At 29.6% G+C, this 16,228-nt stretch overlaps 2 protein-coding genes across 3 annotated transcripts in view; both read right to left on the bottom strand.

Moving 5' to 3' along the window:
• Positions 1 to 2,748: 2,748 nt before the first annotated feature.
• On the bottom strand, positions 2,749 to 4,649 carry LOC129800886 (actin-related protein 6). Its single transcript, XM_055845617.1, has 2 exons — positions 4,445 to 4,649; positions 2,749 to 4,366 (listed from the first exon to the last, which is right to left on the bottom strand). The coding sequence occupies exons 1-2, from the start codon at positions 4,513 to 4,515 to the stop codon at positions 3,253 to 3,255; spliced, it is 1,185 nt and encodes a 394-aa protein (XP_055701592.1). The 5' UTR covers positions 4,516 to 4,649; the 3' UTR covers positions 2,749 to 3,252.
• A 3,163-nt stretch (positions 4,650 to 7,812) lies between these two features.
• LOC129800871 (potassium voltage-gated channel subfamily H member 7) overlaps positions 7,813 to 16,228 on the bottom strand; it is a 147,739-nt gene continuing 139,323 nt past the window's right edge. For both annotated transcript variants that reach the window (XM_055845586.1, XM_055845582.1), the window contains one exon: positions 7,813 to 16,152. In XM_055845586.1, the coding sequence (XP_055701561.1) occupies positions 16,026 to 16,152 (127 nt within the window). In that variant the 3' untranslated portion in view covers positions 7,813 to 16,025. The remainder of the gene's footprint in view (positions 16,153 to 16,228) is intronic.

Raw genomic sequence — 16,228 nt, 5'->3', positions numbered from 1 at the left:
CAACCCCCAGGATGGAAACAATGAAAAATCTTTTACTGGTCGTATGTTCCTTGTTACAATTACAATAGGATTAGGTCAGATTGAAGAGGGAGTGGAAAACCATTGCCGAGACAAAGACTCTTTGATCGTGGGTATTTTTACAAATTTTAAAAACTTTTTAAAAGAATAAAAGAATTTCTAAATAAATTTTCTTAAATAATCTTGGAAATATAAGAGGTAAAATTTCATTTTCCCCTAATCCTTCCATAAATTCTTTAAAAGCTTTGAGCGTTCGAATATCTCTTCCTATCGACAAATTTTCAATAAATAGCGTTATAAATCTTTAATTTTAGAAAATTAACTAAACAGAAAGAATTAACATTTTGAACTTTCGCTAAAAGAAGGTGGATGAAACTTCAAGTTTTTCAGTTTTAATAATTCTAAAGTTATGAAATATTCTTTTTCACTTTAGAATTCTTCAATTATTTTAAGTTGGTTCCTGTAAGACGTGGAATGTTCGTTACTCACCAAGATATGAGATTAGAAAATAATAACAGTAAAAGCAAGGAAATTCTAAAAATGTTGAGTGTCAAATATTACTTCTCAAATTCTATAAAATTCTGTGCAGATACCTTGTTCTTTTTTTTACGAATCAGCGAAAAAAAATGTAAGAGCTAATTAAAAAACAAAAAATTCAATAAAAAAGTATTAAGTTTTGTTTTAATACCGTAGATGCGAGTGACTTTGCCTTTCTGCTGTTCGTAATCTTTTCTTTAATTCTAGTACTTAAAGATGGTGTTCTTCAAACGTATGTGGTAGAACAGATCGGTGAAGAACATCCTCGGGAGTTAGAATAGAGTTAAAGGAAAGCTTACGAACAGAAGAGGGGTAAAGCCACCCCCAGAGGCTAGTTACCCGCACTTACGGTAATTTCCAGGGAAATTTCTAAGGATTGTGTTCTATATTATTTCTCATGAGATATTTGAGTTTTTATGAAAATAAAATACTCCGTGCGGAATCTATTAATTATTTACTTAATAGTGAAGAAAGGGATACAAGTATAGAAAATTAATCAGGAAAACTCGAAAATTTGTTAATAGGATTCTGGTCGTAATTAGCTTCTTACAGAAAAATCCGTACGGAGTCGACAAAAAAAAACACTAAAAAAAATTAGACTAAAAAACATGGAGAAAAATATCAATTAGTTTAGTCAAGGATATACATATATATATATATATATATATGTATGTATGCATATATGTATATATATATATATATATGTATGTGTAAAAATAACATGAAAAAATAATTAGAAAAAATACGTTTAGTTATACTGAAAGGTTTAAAAAGTGAATGAAACTGATATATTTTGAAATAATCTATCTTTGTGATTTTATTATTTTTTTAATGTGAAGTCTTCTATCTCTTATTTAGTAACAAAAAAAAACAGAGAAACAGTAATAATATATACACTGAAATATTTCTTTTTCAACGATGGAATTTTAGTTAAAAAATATTTTAAAATAAACAGTTTGTTTTCTTTATTGTATTCTCAATGTAGATGCAGTATAAAATCTCAATAAATATAATTAACTGAAGATTAAATGAAGAAAAGAAATAAAAAGATGGAAATATTATACTGTTCATAGTTGTGTCTTTTAAGGATTAAAATTAAATAAAACAGTGCTTGCAATTGTCCCATCTAATTTAAAAGAGAATAATACTGAATAATAAAATTAATAAACTGACGTGAGAGCAAAAAATAGATATTTGAAAAGCAGTATAATGTAAATAATTTTTTAACAGATAAGATTATATGTGGTTTCGAAAGAATGTCAGTCTTTTAATATTTTAAGTGGTAGGCATGTCTCGTCCTTAAAGGGTTAAAAAGCAGATATAGTTTCTATGGAAACTCTCAGTTAGAGTAGTCAAGTCAGCTCTCTGCACGTTCCTATGTTCTGTTCTTTTTGTCCTCAACTGGCAGGATCAACACACAGGAAATTGGTGGTTAATATCAATTTGGTCAGCAACAACACAAACAGCCTCCGTTGGTTCATACGGATGTGAAAGACGTAGAGCCTCTTTATCCTTACAGGATCACAGTAAGTTAAAGCTTTTTTTTTATTTAGTCGCTGTTTTAATTCTGTATTTTAAACAGAAAAATTTTCACTTTAAAAATGTCTATTTATATTTAACAAAAAATCTTTGTCTTTGTAAATTACAACAAAAAAAAATAAATTCATGAGAATACGTTGAGAGTTAAAGTCAAAAGTGGGGCAGTTTGGAGCATTCAGAGTATATTTTAACAGCCTTTAACCGCCATAATCGTTCTCACTACGAAAGTTGCGATTCAGGAAGAGTGTGGAACTGCAAGCGAGAGTTACATTTCGCTCCTTGGAAATTACAAGGGGCCAACTCAATCTGAGCCATTTTTCAGGAGACAGCATGAAAGATTCAACTTTGTATAAATAATTATCTCAATTAAGTATGTTAATAAAAACAATTTAATTCTTTTCTATTTGTATGAGCATTATTATAAACATCGAAACATACATATTTTTACCTTTAAAAATATGTTTTTTTTTATGAGTTAGCCCTTTGTCATTCTAAATGATGCGCAAATTTTCATGAAATTAGAATGACACGGGATCAACTTGCTTGAGTTAGTCCCTTGCTTCACAAAAATTTGAACGATAAATCTATTTTGTGCCCCTTGACTTCAAATAAAACCGCGCAAGCAATCATAAAGAGTAAAATTTAAAAAAAAACTTTTCTAATAACGAAATTTATTGACTCATATCATCTGAAATTTTATTAAATTCTCTGTCTGAGTGCATTAAAACCTCAAAATCGCCAAAAAGTGAGTTGGCCCCTTGTAATTTACAAGGAGCGATTTAAAAACCAAAGATGGGATTCATCATTTTGTACCCAGAAGTAGGCATGCTATGTTTATCGCCCTGATCATCATGGTGATTATTCGTCACGGAGAGCGTCTCTGCAATCTCGCTCTTCCAGACGACAGAGAGCTGGGCTAAATGGCCTGTGAGCAGCACATTAGCCTTGCCTGATTATACCCCACGTCTCACAGGGAATTGTTAAAATATGCGACTTAAATCCGTCCTTTTTCGGAGTCTGAGTTATGCATAATTTTTTTCATCAAATTGTTCATAGATTTAACATAGAGTTCATCTCAAGTAGATTTTTATAAAGAAAGTGTTTGAGGGAACTTTTTTTGAAAGATCCCATGGAATTCTTTTTTCAAATAAATCAAAATTAAATATCGAACTTGTCAATTATGATGCGATTCCCTTCTTCCTCAAATTCCTCTCGAGTAACACATGCTTTTGCAAAATCTGACTCTTGGCTGAATTTCTTCCCTCCATGCCATGCATACGAAGCAGCCTTGTCAGCAATTTTGACATTGACCCTGTATTCTTCAGGAGCCAGAGCTCGAATTTCTCGTTGCAATCTCGTTTCCATTCCAGGATATTGAGCTGATCCACCACAAACGACAATATTACCCAGAAGATGTTCGAGTGTCTCAGGTGGACAAACTGTCAAGGCGTCCATGACAGCTTCTGGTACACCCATCTGCTGAATCCCAATATCAGAAGGATGGAAGAGAAGTTCCGGAATGGAAAATCTCTCATTATTGAGTACGAGAGTTTGATGATCAACTTCCTCATGAGTCATTTCTCGCAAATATCCTCTGCGAATTGTGGTAAAATCTGGCAAAATGTATTCACGAATAATAGAATTGTCCGGATGTCGCTTCCTGGCGACTTTCATGTCTTCGGTAAAATTTTGAGAGACAAAGCATGAATCCTCCTTTACCTGATTTATCACATAAGACTCGTCCATTACATTGAGCTGTCGATACGAGAGAATCTCCTTGAGATGATTTGTTAGCACTTTTCCTCCGACATCTATCCTCCGGATAGCAGATTTCAGCTTCCGTCCCTTGATATAGGGAACTATATGTGTGAAGCTGTAGCCCATATCAATAATGAGACATGCCAAAGGTTTAACTATCTTTTTGCCAACAGACAAATAATTAAAAGCACACATGTCTGGAGCTGTTGTCCTGAACATCCTCTCAAATTCATATTCCTCGAAGAATATTTCCGACATTGCCTCTTGAATTGAATGAAAATTGAAAAGCGGCTCAGTGATAATAAGGGGATTTTCTGTATAATTGACTCCGCAACATTCAGAGCTAAACATATAATCCCAGACAGTCTTTTGAATGTCCCAATTCACGAGATATCCTCGCTGGAAACAGAGGATGTAATAGAGTCCAGATACATCGCGACATTCCTCAATTTGATCCCCAATAAAGGGTCTTCGGCGTTCAGACTTGGCTTTCATTATGCAATTGGGAATGAATCTGCCAAACAACAGAAGAAAATGATTGAAAATTTATAGGCAGAAAAAGTAGATAAAAAATGAGGTTATGGATACTCACTTGGGATTAGCTTCACGAGAATAGCCAATTTTCGCCATATAAGCCCCATTGTCTAATATCAATGCACTCATTATCACTTCCTGAGAGATCACTAAAAACTTCAGTAATAGAATTTTTTTGATTATTTTTATCAGAGGTAAATTTCCAGCGGTCTCCTGAATAAACAATAACACAACAAACCTTTGCAACAAAACGCATTGTTGTTCTGTTGAGACATAGGTAGCGCTGCAATCGTTCTAGGGAATATTTAAAATGTCTCATTCAATGAATTTAAATCGGTTGGAGATAAAAACGTGCAACGCTTTTCCTTTGTCCATGGCACCATCCTTATTATTTCTCTGCAATTCAGCTACGTGGGAAAATAAAAGCTTTCTCATATGGTTTTCCCGCGAGATTTTCTTCAATTTCTAAATAAAATTCGTGAGTTGGGGTTCTTTGGGCATTTTACGGAAGTTGGGGGTTGAGAAAAAAAAGTATAAGTGGCAAGTGAATATGGATTATGGGTGAAGATGGTGAAAAATGTTCCTGGTGAATAAAAATTGCCGCTTTTCCCGGGAATCCTGTGTAGATGATCTTGTGGAGAAAGTGAAAGTGCAGTGATTTTGTGATTGGAAAAGCATAGCCTGAGCGAGTGCCATAAATTTTTCCAAATAGAAATTAGTTTTCCGGCAGATCATAATGTTAAGAAAAGGCGATTGGGTGGCAAATAAAAGATATACCCTATATATATACCCCTCCCCTAGATATTATATATATATATATATATATATATATATATATATATTGTATTGTTGTATTCCATGGTAGAAGAATCTACTAAGTGTCCATAATGTAAACCGCCCAGGAGCGCCTTCGCCGCGGTGTGGATGCTTCTTCCATTCTCCCAGAGTTTTTTTTTACTATTTGTTACTAACTAAATGTTACTATTAGAATAGAAACATATGCTGCATATGTTGCTTAACTTATGCTCTGAAACGTTAAAATACAAAACAAGTAACTGATACTGTTACCTATAACGAGAATAATGTAAATTGGAGGTAAAATTGCAATTTAGTTTAATGGCCTCTACACACTAGAGAAATGTATGTCCATATTGAAGAGTTTTTCCTAAACAAGCGTAGGGAATTTGCTTCAATATGGACATGAATTTCTCTAGTGTGTAGAGCCCATAAGAGTGCGTGAACAATGTGTGAAGTGAAGAAAGAGGCCATTATTCAGCGTACGTCTCCATAATCTTAACAATTTATTAATCGTATCGAGATCGAGACACTTTATTTGGTATTTCAATGTAATCATTACAATGTGCCTCATGTTGGAATAATGTGCTGATCATAAATCGCGTAGGAACGCCTTCCCCGTAGTGAAAGCTTCTTCCGTGCTCCTGAAGTTTTTTTTTTGGCAGAGGCGATGCATTTTATTACGTTTTATCACAGTGAAAAATGTCTCTTTCTCGACATTCAGTTGCTTGTACCGGGCGGAATTCGAACTCACTGCTGTGAAAGTCGAGTCAGAGATCTCACCGCCCAAGAGCCAACGGTCTTGCCTATTGCGCCACTGAGCCTGCCCTAGACACACTTACGACTAAAGTCCAGAGATGACTAGGCTCGTTCATAGACAAGTCAGTTCCTGACACACTACAAACAGGTTTAACATTTTCTAGCACTCATAAAACATAACTTTCGTGGGTTTTTATGCAGATATATCTACTGAAATGCACTAGCAGTCCTTCGAAAATGAAACTACTTTTAAATTTACTTCACAATTCACGTATAAAAACAAGAATTATTCACTAGAATCGCCTAAATTGGTTTAAGTCGCGAGTTAACTTCCACCTCACAAATAATTGTAATTGACAATAGTTATTGGACGTGTACTGAGACATGAATTTACAAATAGTTTCATTTTCTGAGGAGTATTAGTACATTTCAGTAGAAATATCTGCATAAAAACCCACGAAAATTATGTTTTATGGACATCAAAGAATGCTAATCCTCGTTCGTAGTGTGTCAGGAACTGACTTGGCTATGAACGAGCTTAGTTGTTTCTGGACTTTAGTCGTAAGTGTGTCTAGGGCATAACGATGGTCCACTCATTGTAGTAACGATGAACTTCAGAAGGGACATAAAGCAAAGTCTTCGCAGCGTGAATGAGATTTAGTCTCTTTTCTTCTTCTCCTGAATTTGTAGCTCATGAATTTTATGAGGTCTTTTGAAGGAAATGCAAATGCCACACTGAGTCAGTACAAGTAAATCAGTTTATCTATTGCACATGCGAGAAATTTGGTAATAAAGTTGTAGACCACCAGGCGACTCCACTGAGAAACGTTTTTATTGCCTTTTAATTAATTTCAGTGAATGAATAAAAGAAAGATTAGCTTTTATACGCTTTATTAGATAAAAAATGTTGTGTTTATAATTTTCTTTCAATAAAATTTCTTTAATTGACAAATTATAAATGATGATTTCTTTTTTACTTACTCAGCAAGATTTAAGTCTACATAATTCCACTTGTGTTGGCTAAAGAAGACAACCTGAAGAGAATTTGAGATAGGAAATTGTGCCAGGAATTTTGGGTGCCATTTTAGCACTAAGTTTTATATTTTAAAATTATAAAAATATGTAGTTCGTGGAATGTCAGAAGAATACTTTTGTATTTCGAAGTTTGTTTTATTTTTTTTATCTTAATTTCTTTTTCTAAAATTGATATTAGGAAAAATATATATTGAAAATTTTATGTGTCCTCTTATTTGTCACATTATCCCTTTAACTTTCTCTTAAATAGGTTCTTCTAAAAAATATAGGAATTCTCTCAGTAGCATTATTCTTGTGAAATTGTATTGTGTTTAGTTTAATCTCCACCATTTCGTGCTTTTTTCATTCCTCATGTAAAATACCATAGAAAAAGTTTAACATTTGTGTCTTTTTCTTGTAGCAAAAGAAAGAAATACGTGAAAATTCTACAAAAATATATCTCTTCTTCGCACAATCTCTTGTAGGAATCTTCTTTCCATTATCATTGTTTTTATTTGTCACAGTTTCCTGGAGATTTTCCTGTTTTCTCAAAATACACTCAAGTGACTTTTTTTTACTCCTGGCACAATAAACACTGAAAGGAGAAAAAAAAGTTGAAAAAACCCTCAGGTATTTGTCTCTTTGGCGATACTTTGTCATGGTTTTTATTTGATAGAGAGCAAGTGGTTTTATGAGCTGCTAAATTAATATCAATAGTAAAATTGTTCATTTTTAATCAATTCTTTTCGATTTCTACGATTTATTATTTTTCTTTTCGTTCTTATGGTTTTTCTCTGTAAATTTTGAGAAGCATGATCATGAATAATTTTATTGCTCCCTCTGCAAACTAGTGCTTAGGGATTTTGAGAAGCAGATTTGGCACGATTTTCAGTACTATTCTGGATAAATGTTTAAACAATTTAAGTAAAATACTTCTTATTATGACCATTCTTATTTAAATATTTTTTCTCCTGTTCATTTTAAGAAACTGTCACTTTTAAATTAATTAAAATATTCAACAAATGACAGTTTATTTATTGTTTTTTTTTTTAAGGATTAATAATGTTAGGTTACTATTCATTGGTTCTTTCCACATCAAGTGCCTGTTAAACATTGATATTGAGAAACGTGTTTCACAGTTTTACACATCAATAAGTTGGAAAATCTCTAATAACCGTAAATTTCTAAAGTGAAATTTCTTTGTTCTTTTTTAGTAATCAATTAGGTCAATTATCTTTATACAGTAAAAATTAAATGGAAATTCAGGTCATTGAATATAACACGTTAAAAAAAGATCAAAACTTAGTTAATATTTTCAAGGAACAAAAAACATTATTTAGTCTGGAAAATTAAATTCAGCCACAAAAAAATTGTAATTTAGACTTAAGTATTTTTGGTGAATAAAATTAAAATCTTTAAAATTCTTCCATTTTTAGTCTAATTTGCGTGAACATAAAAGGGTTTATTTATCCTTAATAGCAGTTTTTTCTAATTTCATGCTAATGACGTATTTATGCTTTATTTATTAATTTCTTAAGGCCTCTACGCATCGGGAGGAATTTCCGATAAAAATAATTTTATAACGGAAAGGAATTTGATTGATTTTCGAAAAAGAAACATCTTTTTACCACACCTTTCATTAAAACTTAAAAATAATAACAATAAATTATGTAAGAAATTCTTCCTAATATTTACACACTGAAAATAAACCATTTAATTTCAAGATAAGTAAATAAAAAATAAAAAGAAGAAAATATCACTTCCTTATTTCGAAAACCAAACAAATAACTCTTTCAGTGAATCATAAAAGAGAGATTAAATCGACATCAATTAAATGCCAAAAATATACAAATCGACGCAGTTTTTGAAAAGTTGTGACATATCGAGACAATTTTTGCAAGATTATAGTAATTTGGCAAGATTTTGTAAAAGATTTACCTATCGGTACAATGTTTCTAAGATCATGATAAAATCGTAGCGAATTTTTGACGCGAACAGCAGATAAACATATTTTTTGCAATATTATGGCATAATTAACACTTTTTTGACGAAAATTTACACATTGGAACCGTAAGCCAGTTACCTATGCATTTTCTTTAAGACGTATTTCACAAATTAAAAAGGAGAGATTGTAAAGAATCTCAGTTAAATCATTTGTGGGAATATCATTACTTTGATATTTAAAAATAATTTTGACTTTTCTATTCCACAATCAAAAAATTATTAAAATCATAAACAGAAAATCTAAGAATTTATTCATTGGCCAATTGTCTTCTTTTGCTGTGAGACTTTTCTTTTGAAGAAAAATAGTTTTTTAACCTTGCTTTTATATATTAGCTTCACTACAGCTAAGCGTAATTGACTCAGTAACAAACAGAACTTTAAAATTCAGAAACATAAAACAAAAAAATTTTCAGTGTTAAAAGAGATGTTCTTAAAATATTAATTTATCACAATATTTGAGCAAAAGATGTTTTAGCAAAAAAGGAAATTATAATGCCAATCAATTGAGCAAAAAGAAATTGACAGATTTCGAATTAAGCGCAAATAACTTGCAGCTATAATTTTTATATATATATATGAATTGATTTTTTCTGACATTTGTCAAACTTTATTAAATAATTATGGCACGCATTAGTTACAATATTTAATAAATTATCATAGCATCTTTTAGGCCAATTTCTTTATATGTTAAAGAAATAAGAAATGTTTTATCCAGGATAGTACTTAATCATGGCTGAAAGTTCTGCATATTTGAAATCTGTCTCTTCAGAACTCTCGATAGTTGAGTAAACAATCGCTTAATTCTTCAAACATTTTTGTTAAAAGAATTTTCCTTACAGAGAATATTATCTGATTTTTTGTACAAGAGAAAAGTGTCTGCTCCCATTTTGCATTTTAATTTTTTGGTGGTTTTTTTCTTTATTTTCTTCAATATGGTGGCTTAGAACCTAATAATAAGACTTGGTATTTTCTTCAATAGTATCAATTTTCACTACGTCATCATTTTTTGAGTTTTCTTCTCCAAAATTAATTACATTATTTTTTGTTTTCTATATGTTTTTTTTTATGTATATAAGCCATAAGTTTTTTTTTCTTTTTTTCTTGTTTCATTTCTTTTGTTCTCTTTCAGTATATAAGATTTCTGTTTATGCTTTTCCTTTAAGAGTTTGGTTATTTTTGATTTTTCTTCTATTCAATGCGTTTTTCTTTTCGTTAAATGTTTTTCTTTTTGTTTTTGATGAGAATATGCTTGTGTGAAATGTTTATACTTTTTGGATATTTAGCAGCAGGAGGGATGGTAAATTACTCATTCACTAAACTTCGTCAGTTTTTTTAAGAATAAATTTTTGATCTGTCCTACATTTTTTTAATAATAAATTGGTATTACGTCTTTCTCGTCATTTTTTAAGTTTTCATTGGGATTTTTTTTCAAAAATCTCTGTATTCTACTGAAAGATTCACCTCCTAATTGTTTCATTTTTTTCTAATATAGGCAAAGAATTTCTACATTATTTTTTTGGTTATTATGTTGATTTGTTTCTCTTTTCTTAATAACTAACTAAATAATGCTCTTTTCACTTGGGTTTTCTTTTGAAATATCTCTTGGTTTGTGCTTATTTTCAGCTCTAAAATTAATAAGTAAAAAGCACTGTAATTCACTGATTGCTTTAGCTAAAATCTTCTAATTTTTTTTAAATAACTTTTTAAAGTTTGCCCATTTTGTAGAAAAAAGAACGATAAATCAAAAACATATAAATTGAAATAATTTTCACATTTAAATGCACTCAGAAAAAAGTCATTCTTTTCTTTTTCTTTGAGAGGGGATTTAAGAAATAAGAAGTATAATATTTTACATTTTTGTGCATTCGTCTATATCAATGTGATTTTTGTTCTAAAAAAATTTTCTATTTTGAGACAATTAAATTTGAGAAAAATAGAGTTTAAAATAAAATTGTACCTATCGAGTCACTAAATGGCATTTTATATATTCTTTTCTTTTATTTACATGGATAATTAACTGGCGAAGAATTAAATTTCTTAAAAACTAATATTTTCATGTTATAATACAATTTAATTTGTTCCATTCTTTGCAATATATTTCTCTTTAATCGCTAACAATATAATAAATGTTAATCTTTTTTCTATAAACCTTTATTCTTTATTTCTTGTTCTGAGTTTCATTAAATAAAAATAGAATTCTATGTTTTTGTTGTTTTTTTCTCTGAATGAATGAGTTTTTTTTTATTTTTAAATATGCGATAAAAATAGATTTTTAGAAGATCAACAACAATAGAGTGAAGTATCTGTTTCAATCGTTATACTTTTTTTTTACATTGTCCTAAAAGGAGATCACGAAAATAGAGAATGGTATCTTATCAAGAATCAATAGTTGAATTTCGTAAAGCAAATTGTTCTGTAGACCTTACATAAAACTTCCATTTAATGTAATTTTTTTTATTTATTTACAGTTCTTTTAAAAGATCAACAACATAAGAAAAATACATGTTGTAAGTTGTAATGGAAGCACAAATTTTAGCAATACGTTTTTTGCTTCCTTTAATTTGGTATTCTAGGATATTTCTTTAGTATTTTTTTTCTAAAAAATGTCTGCGATTTAAAGAAAAATGATATGTTTAAATCGTTTTGGTAAAAGGTTAGAAAATATCTGTTTTATTGAAATTTAAAATTTAACTGTATTTTTTCATATACCCACGATAGAAATATTTCTACTAATATATGTATCTTATAGTTTTTAATTGTTAAATATCTGAATTGCTAAAATAGACAATATATTTTCTGTACGAAAAGTTAAAATGTCCAGATGGTTGGGAATTACAGTTTCATTGTATATTTTCGGAATCTTAAATTCTCCAATTCAAATTCCAAAATTTTAAATGATTCCTGAAGTAACTCGTTAGACTAATTTTTTTTACAAACGAATTGTTTTTGTTTAGTTAAAAAATTGAAAAGCCTTTGTAAAATCGGCGGGTAGACTTAAAAGATTTCCAATTTCAACAAAAATAATTTATTTTCTGTAAAAAAAGCTACCCTTTTATACCAGCTCTAGGGAATATGGGCCGCTTTTTGATTTTGAAAATATCTAAACATTCCAAGAGTGGTATATTACGTCATATATACTCTGTAGAAGAAAATTTCTAATTTGGAAAATTTAGTTTTGGAGATTAAGATCAGACATTGGACTTTTATTAATTGTAATTGTCCATCTAAACGGGAAGATTTTTGTTCGAAACCTATAATATTTCAAAATTAAAGTCTCTCGTAAAAATTAAATATAAAATTATGAATCAAATTTTCTAATGCATTACAAAAGTAAAATAATCTTGAGAAAAGTAAAACAGAGGGGTAACGAATCATCTTCATGTTTTACTAAAGTGATTTCTGGACATTTTTATGGTTTCAACTTGCCAAAATGAAATGGTAACATTCTTTTTATACTAGAAGTTGTTTCTTGCAGTTCTTCTTGAAATTTCTTTTAGCAAAAATTAGAATGCCGGATATCACAGTGAATAGCTTTCAGCAAATAATTTAACTATTTATTTTAATGACTATATTTCTACTTCACATGGGTTAATTTCTTGTAAATTTTTAAAATTTGTGAATTAAAAGCACACAAAACAAAAAGCGACAAAAAGCACTAAATCATTTTATTACTTTTAAAATTCAATTTTTATTTTCTAAACTGTGTGACGGAACTTTGGTGTTTCGAAGAAATAGAACTGATAGGGTTTCTGTATTAGCACACAGAAAATTGAGGTGATTATAACAGTCTCTATTGTAGAGTAAATTTTAGAAAGAACCACCAAGAGAGATTTGCTGAGACTCACTATGCATTTTGAAACACCAAATAAGCGCAAACCGAGTTTGATCATCTTCAACACAACTAATGACATTTACATCCTTATTAATTAATAAAATTAGCATAAAATATTTTTTAGAATATTCGAAAAATATTTGAACATAATTGAAAGACGCTTATGATCTCGGCTATTTTTTTTTGTATGTTTAAAGATAAATCTGTTTTCAGTTTAGATTTCTTGCTATCGGAAATTCCTTGGCAATTATTGAATTTGCATTTTACTGCTCGAAATCAATATTTCTGTATTCCGTTCAATTTTATCCCAATTTGAAATTGAATAAGTAAAATCCAATTTTGATGTAAATCATATTCCAACAGTCGTATGAATGACTAAAAAAAGGTTATAGGAAGGAAGTTTTTAATCCTGCACAAAACCATATCAATTTGAGAAGAGGAAAAAAGTTTTGTTTTCAAAGTTTTCAGATTATTAATTTCCATTTGAACTACCAATTGGAATGTGGAACAATTTAAATTTTACAGATAAAATTTGCATGAAGAATGAAACTGAACACTTTCTGAACCAAATTGTATGCAGAAAATATAATGTTTAAGTTTAACGTTCAATAAATATCAACTTGTACTGTTATGGATGATTAAATATGATTGTAAAAACTCGTATTAAAATATGAGCATTTGAGAAAAAACAACTCTATAAAAATTTGAATAAATGCTCTAATGAACAGACTTCTACCCAATTTGTCCCTTTAAAATATTCAATAGTATTATGGCAAAAATATATTTACCAATTTTTATTTACGCTTTATGGTCTCTTATGTAATTTGAAAGAGGAATTGTAAATGCAAATCCATTTAAATTTGTTTTATAAATAAAATTTATATTGAAATAGATTTCTGAATTATTATTTTTTTATTTACTGTATTTTGCATTGAAAAATAGGAGATTTATGTGCATTGCATGTGAAATAAGAATTTTGATGTAGTGGCTTTACCGTTAGAAATTCCATTAGAAATGATTTTTTGTTTGATATCATAGTGGGAGAATTATTAAAAGAAGTTTTACTTATACACATAAATCGATAAAATAATTGACAAATTTAAATATCTTTTAGGATTCTTCTAAATAGGAGTATTTCGATATACACCTCACTGTACTATACTCCAGTGAGTATATCAGGAAATCTTTCCTACGGATATAAATTTACTCTACAAAATATTCTTGTCTCCTCAACTGTGATTTACAAAACAAAATTTAAAAAAAAAATTAAAGGGGTGAAGTAATTAAAAGTGTACGTACGGTAATGACACCTTAAGAGGGAATATGACATAACACACTGGACCACAGTATTTATATGGAAATACAGTCACTAATTAATGAAAATAAAAAAAAGAAACTACAGAGATTATATGCATCGAAATATAATCAAAATTACACCGAATTAAAAGTCTGGGGTTTATTTTTATTACGGGGTTTACTTTTATTTCGAGTTTTAGGCTTGTGACCAATATATCTCGTACAGACGCAAAATAATAGAATCAAACATAATTAAATATTTATGAAAACATATTATTCGCATACAAATAAATATTTAACCCCTTTCAATATTTAAAAATCTTTGCGCTCTTTTACTTGCTATAGCCTGAAAGCATTCAAAGCTCTAGCCAATAAGAAAACTTGATAAAATTAAAAAAAACTTTTACGGGAAAAAAATTAAATTGCATATGCATAATGCTAATTGTACAAATATTAAATTCTGAGCAAATTGATTCACGAAACATGATTTAAAGAAATTTGATTTACGTTGCGCGGCTTTCACTAAAATCATGATGCAATTGCTCCTATAAAGTGTAATCTTTTACGGGATAAAATTTAATACTGTCTTTACGAATCGTGAACTTTTATTGGTGTCTACCAAACCCTAAGTCAATAGGTTTACTGTGGTCAAACAAGATGGTTTTGTGTCTTCAACATCGAAATACATTTTATGCAAGTTCTATGAAAAGTCTGCAGAATTCAATTTAATATCAAAAATTTGATATTTTTAGTGGCTCTGAAAGAGTGTTCCTAAGAAAATGTCATATTAGGATATTGTTCAAAATATTCCTTAAATTTTCATCTCGATAATACTTTGTTTTGTCATGGAAAATTACGCATAGGTAAATTAAATACTATAATCTCTGAGTGTTTTACTTTTAAAATTAAATATTCTAAGAAATGATAATGTACTTTGACTTTTACTTGATACTTAAGGAATTACGTAAGTTTCATTTAGAGAGAAAATATTGAGATTCTTTTAATGATTTTTAGCATTTATATTTGAGTTGATTTATTTAAAGAGAAATCCTGAATTATTTCTTGAAGCTTCTTGAAGTTTCGAGCATATTTTTTTTTATAAAAAAAAATCAAAAAAAAATCGGACAAATGATTAGTTCACTGGAGCGTCTTGTCAAAGCAAGTAGTCCCTTAAATGGCGGGAAATATGAAATCTATTCGACAAAAACGTTAAAATGAGAAATGAAAAAAAGTGCTTCAAAGTTTTGAATGTTCCCTCAAGCGCTCATAAATTCGCTCGTCGCTTCTTTACTTCCGTCTGTCTACCGTCAAAATTACTTAGAATGGGCTTCTAATCTTAAGCTGTCTAAGGATTAAACAAAATTTATTTCAATATTTGCTGGCAATATGCGATATCGACAAGAATTGCCTACACACTTACAATAAAATTTCAATATTGAAGAAAATTTTCCAGTGCGTAGGCAATTATTTCAATACTTGTCTCAATATCGAAATTTCATTTCAATGTTACATTGAAATATTTTATGGCCATAATTCTCCTGGTATGTAGACAGCTTGGCCTCTACACACTAGAGAAATTTATATCCATATCGAAGTGTTTTTTCTGCATAAACGTAGGAAATTTGCTTCAATATGGTCTTAAATTTCTCGATAATGTAGAAGCAATTAAGAAATTTATTTAATAAATAAAAAATCGATTGTTTGGCATTGTAATTCAGGAAATCCCCTTGGAAATTAAACAATAAATTAAAACACTTTGCTATTTATCATTTGATTCATGATCAAGATTTCTCATGAATCCTTTTTTGTTTCGAGTTATAATCTTTCAGTATTTATGTTGTTGTTCCTCTCATTTTTTATGTCTAATTTTTTTCTTTAACTTAATAATCCTTAAAATGTCACTTAAATTATTTTTTGCAATATCACTAAGAAATTAAAACTAAGGACTACTGCCTCCGAATAATGATCTGAATTCGTCACTTTTTGGCCTCGGTAAGCTAAGTTTCAGGTTCTCACTGAGATTTTGGAGACTCTGCTCTGATCCACTATTTTGTGCCATATCATCACTGGTGTTTGTCATGTTAAATTAATCAACATAATTAATTATATAATGCTACTTGAGAAAATCATACTAATAGTTTA

The sequence above is a fragment of the Phlebotomus papatasi genome, chromosome 2 (genome assembly GCF_024763615.1).
Source record: "Phlebotomus papatasi isolate M1 chromosome 2, Ppap_2.1, whole genome shotgun sequence".
Taxonomy (NCBI): Eukaryota; Metazoa; Arthropoda; class Insecta; order Diptera; family Psychodidae; genus Phlebotomus; species Phlebotomus papatasi.
Note: the sequence above shows the minus strand (reverse complement) of the source record. Positions and strands in the feature narration are given on the sequence as shown.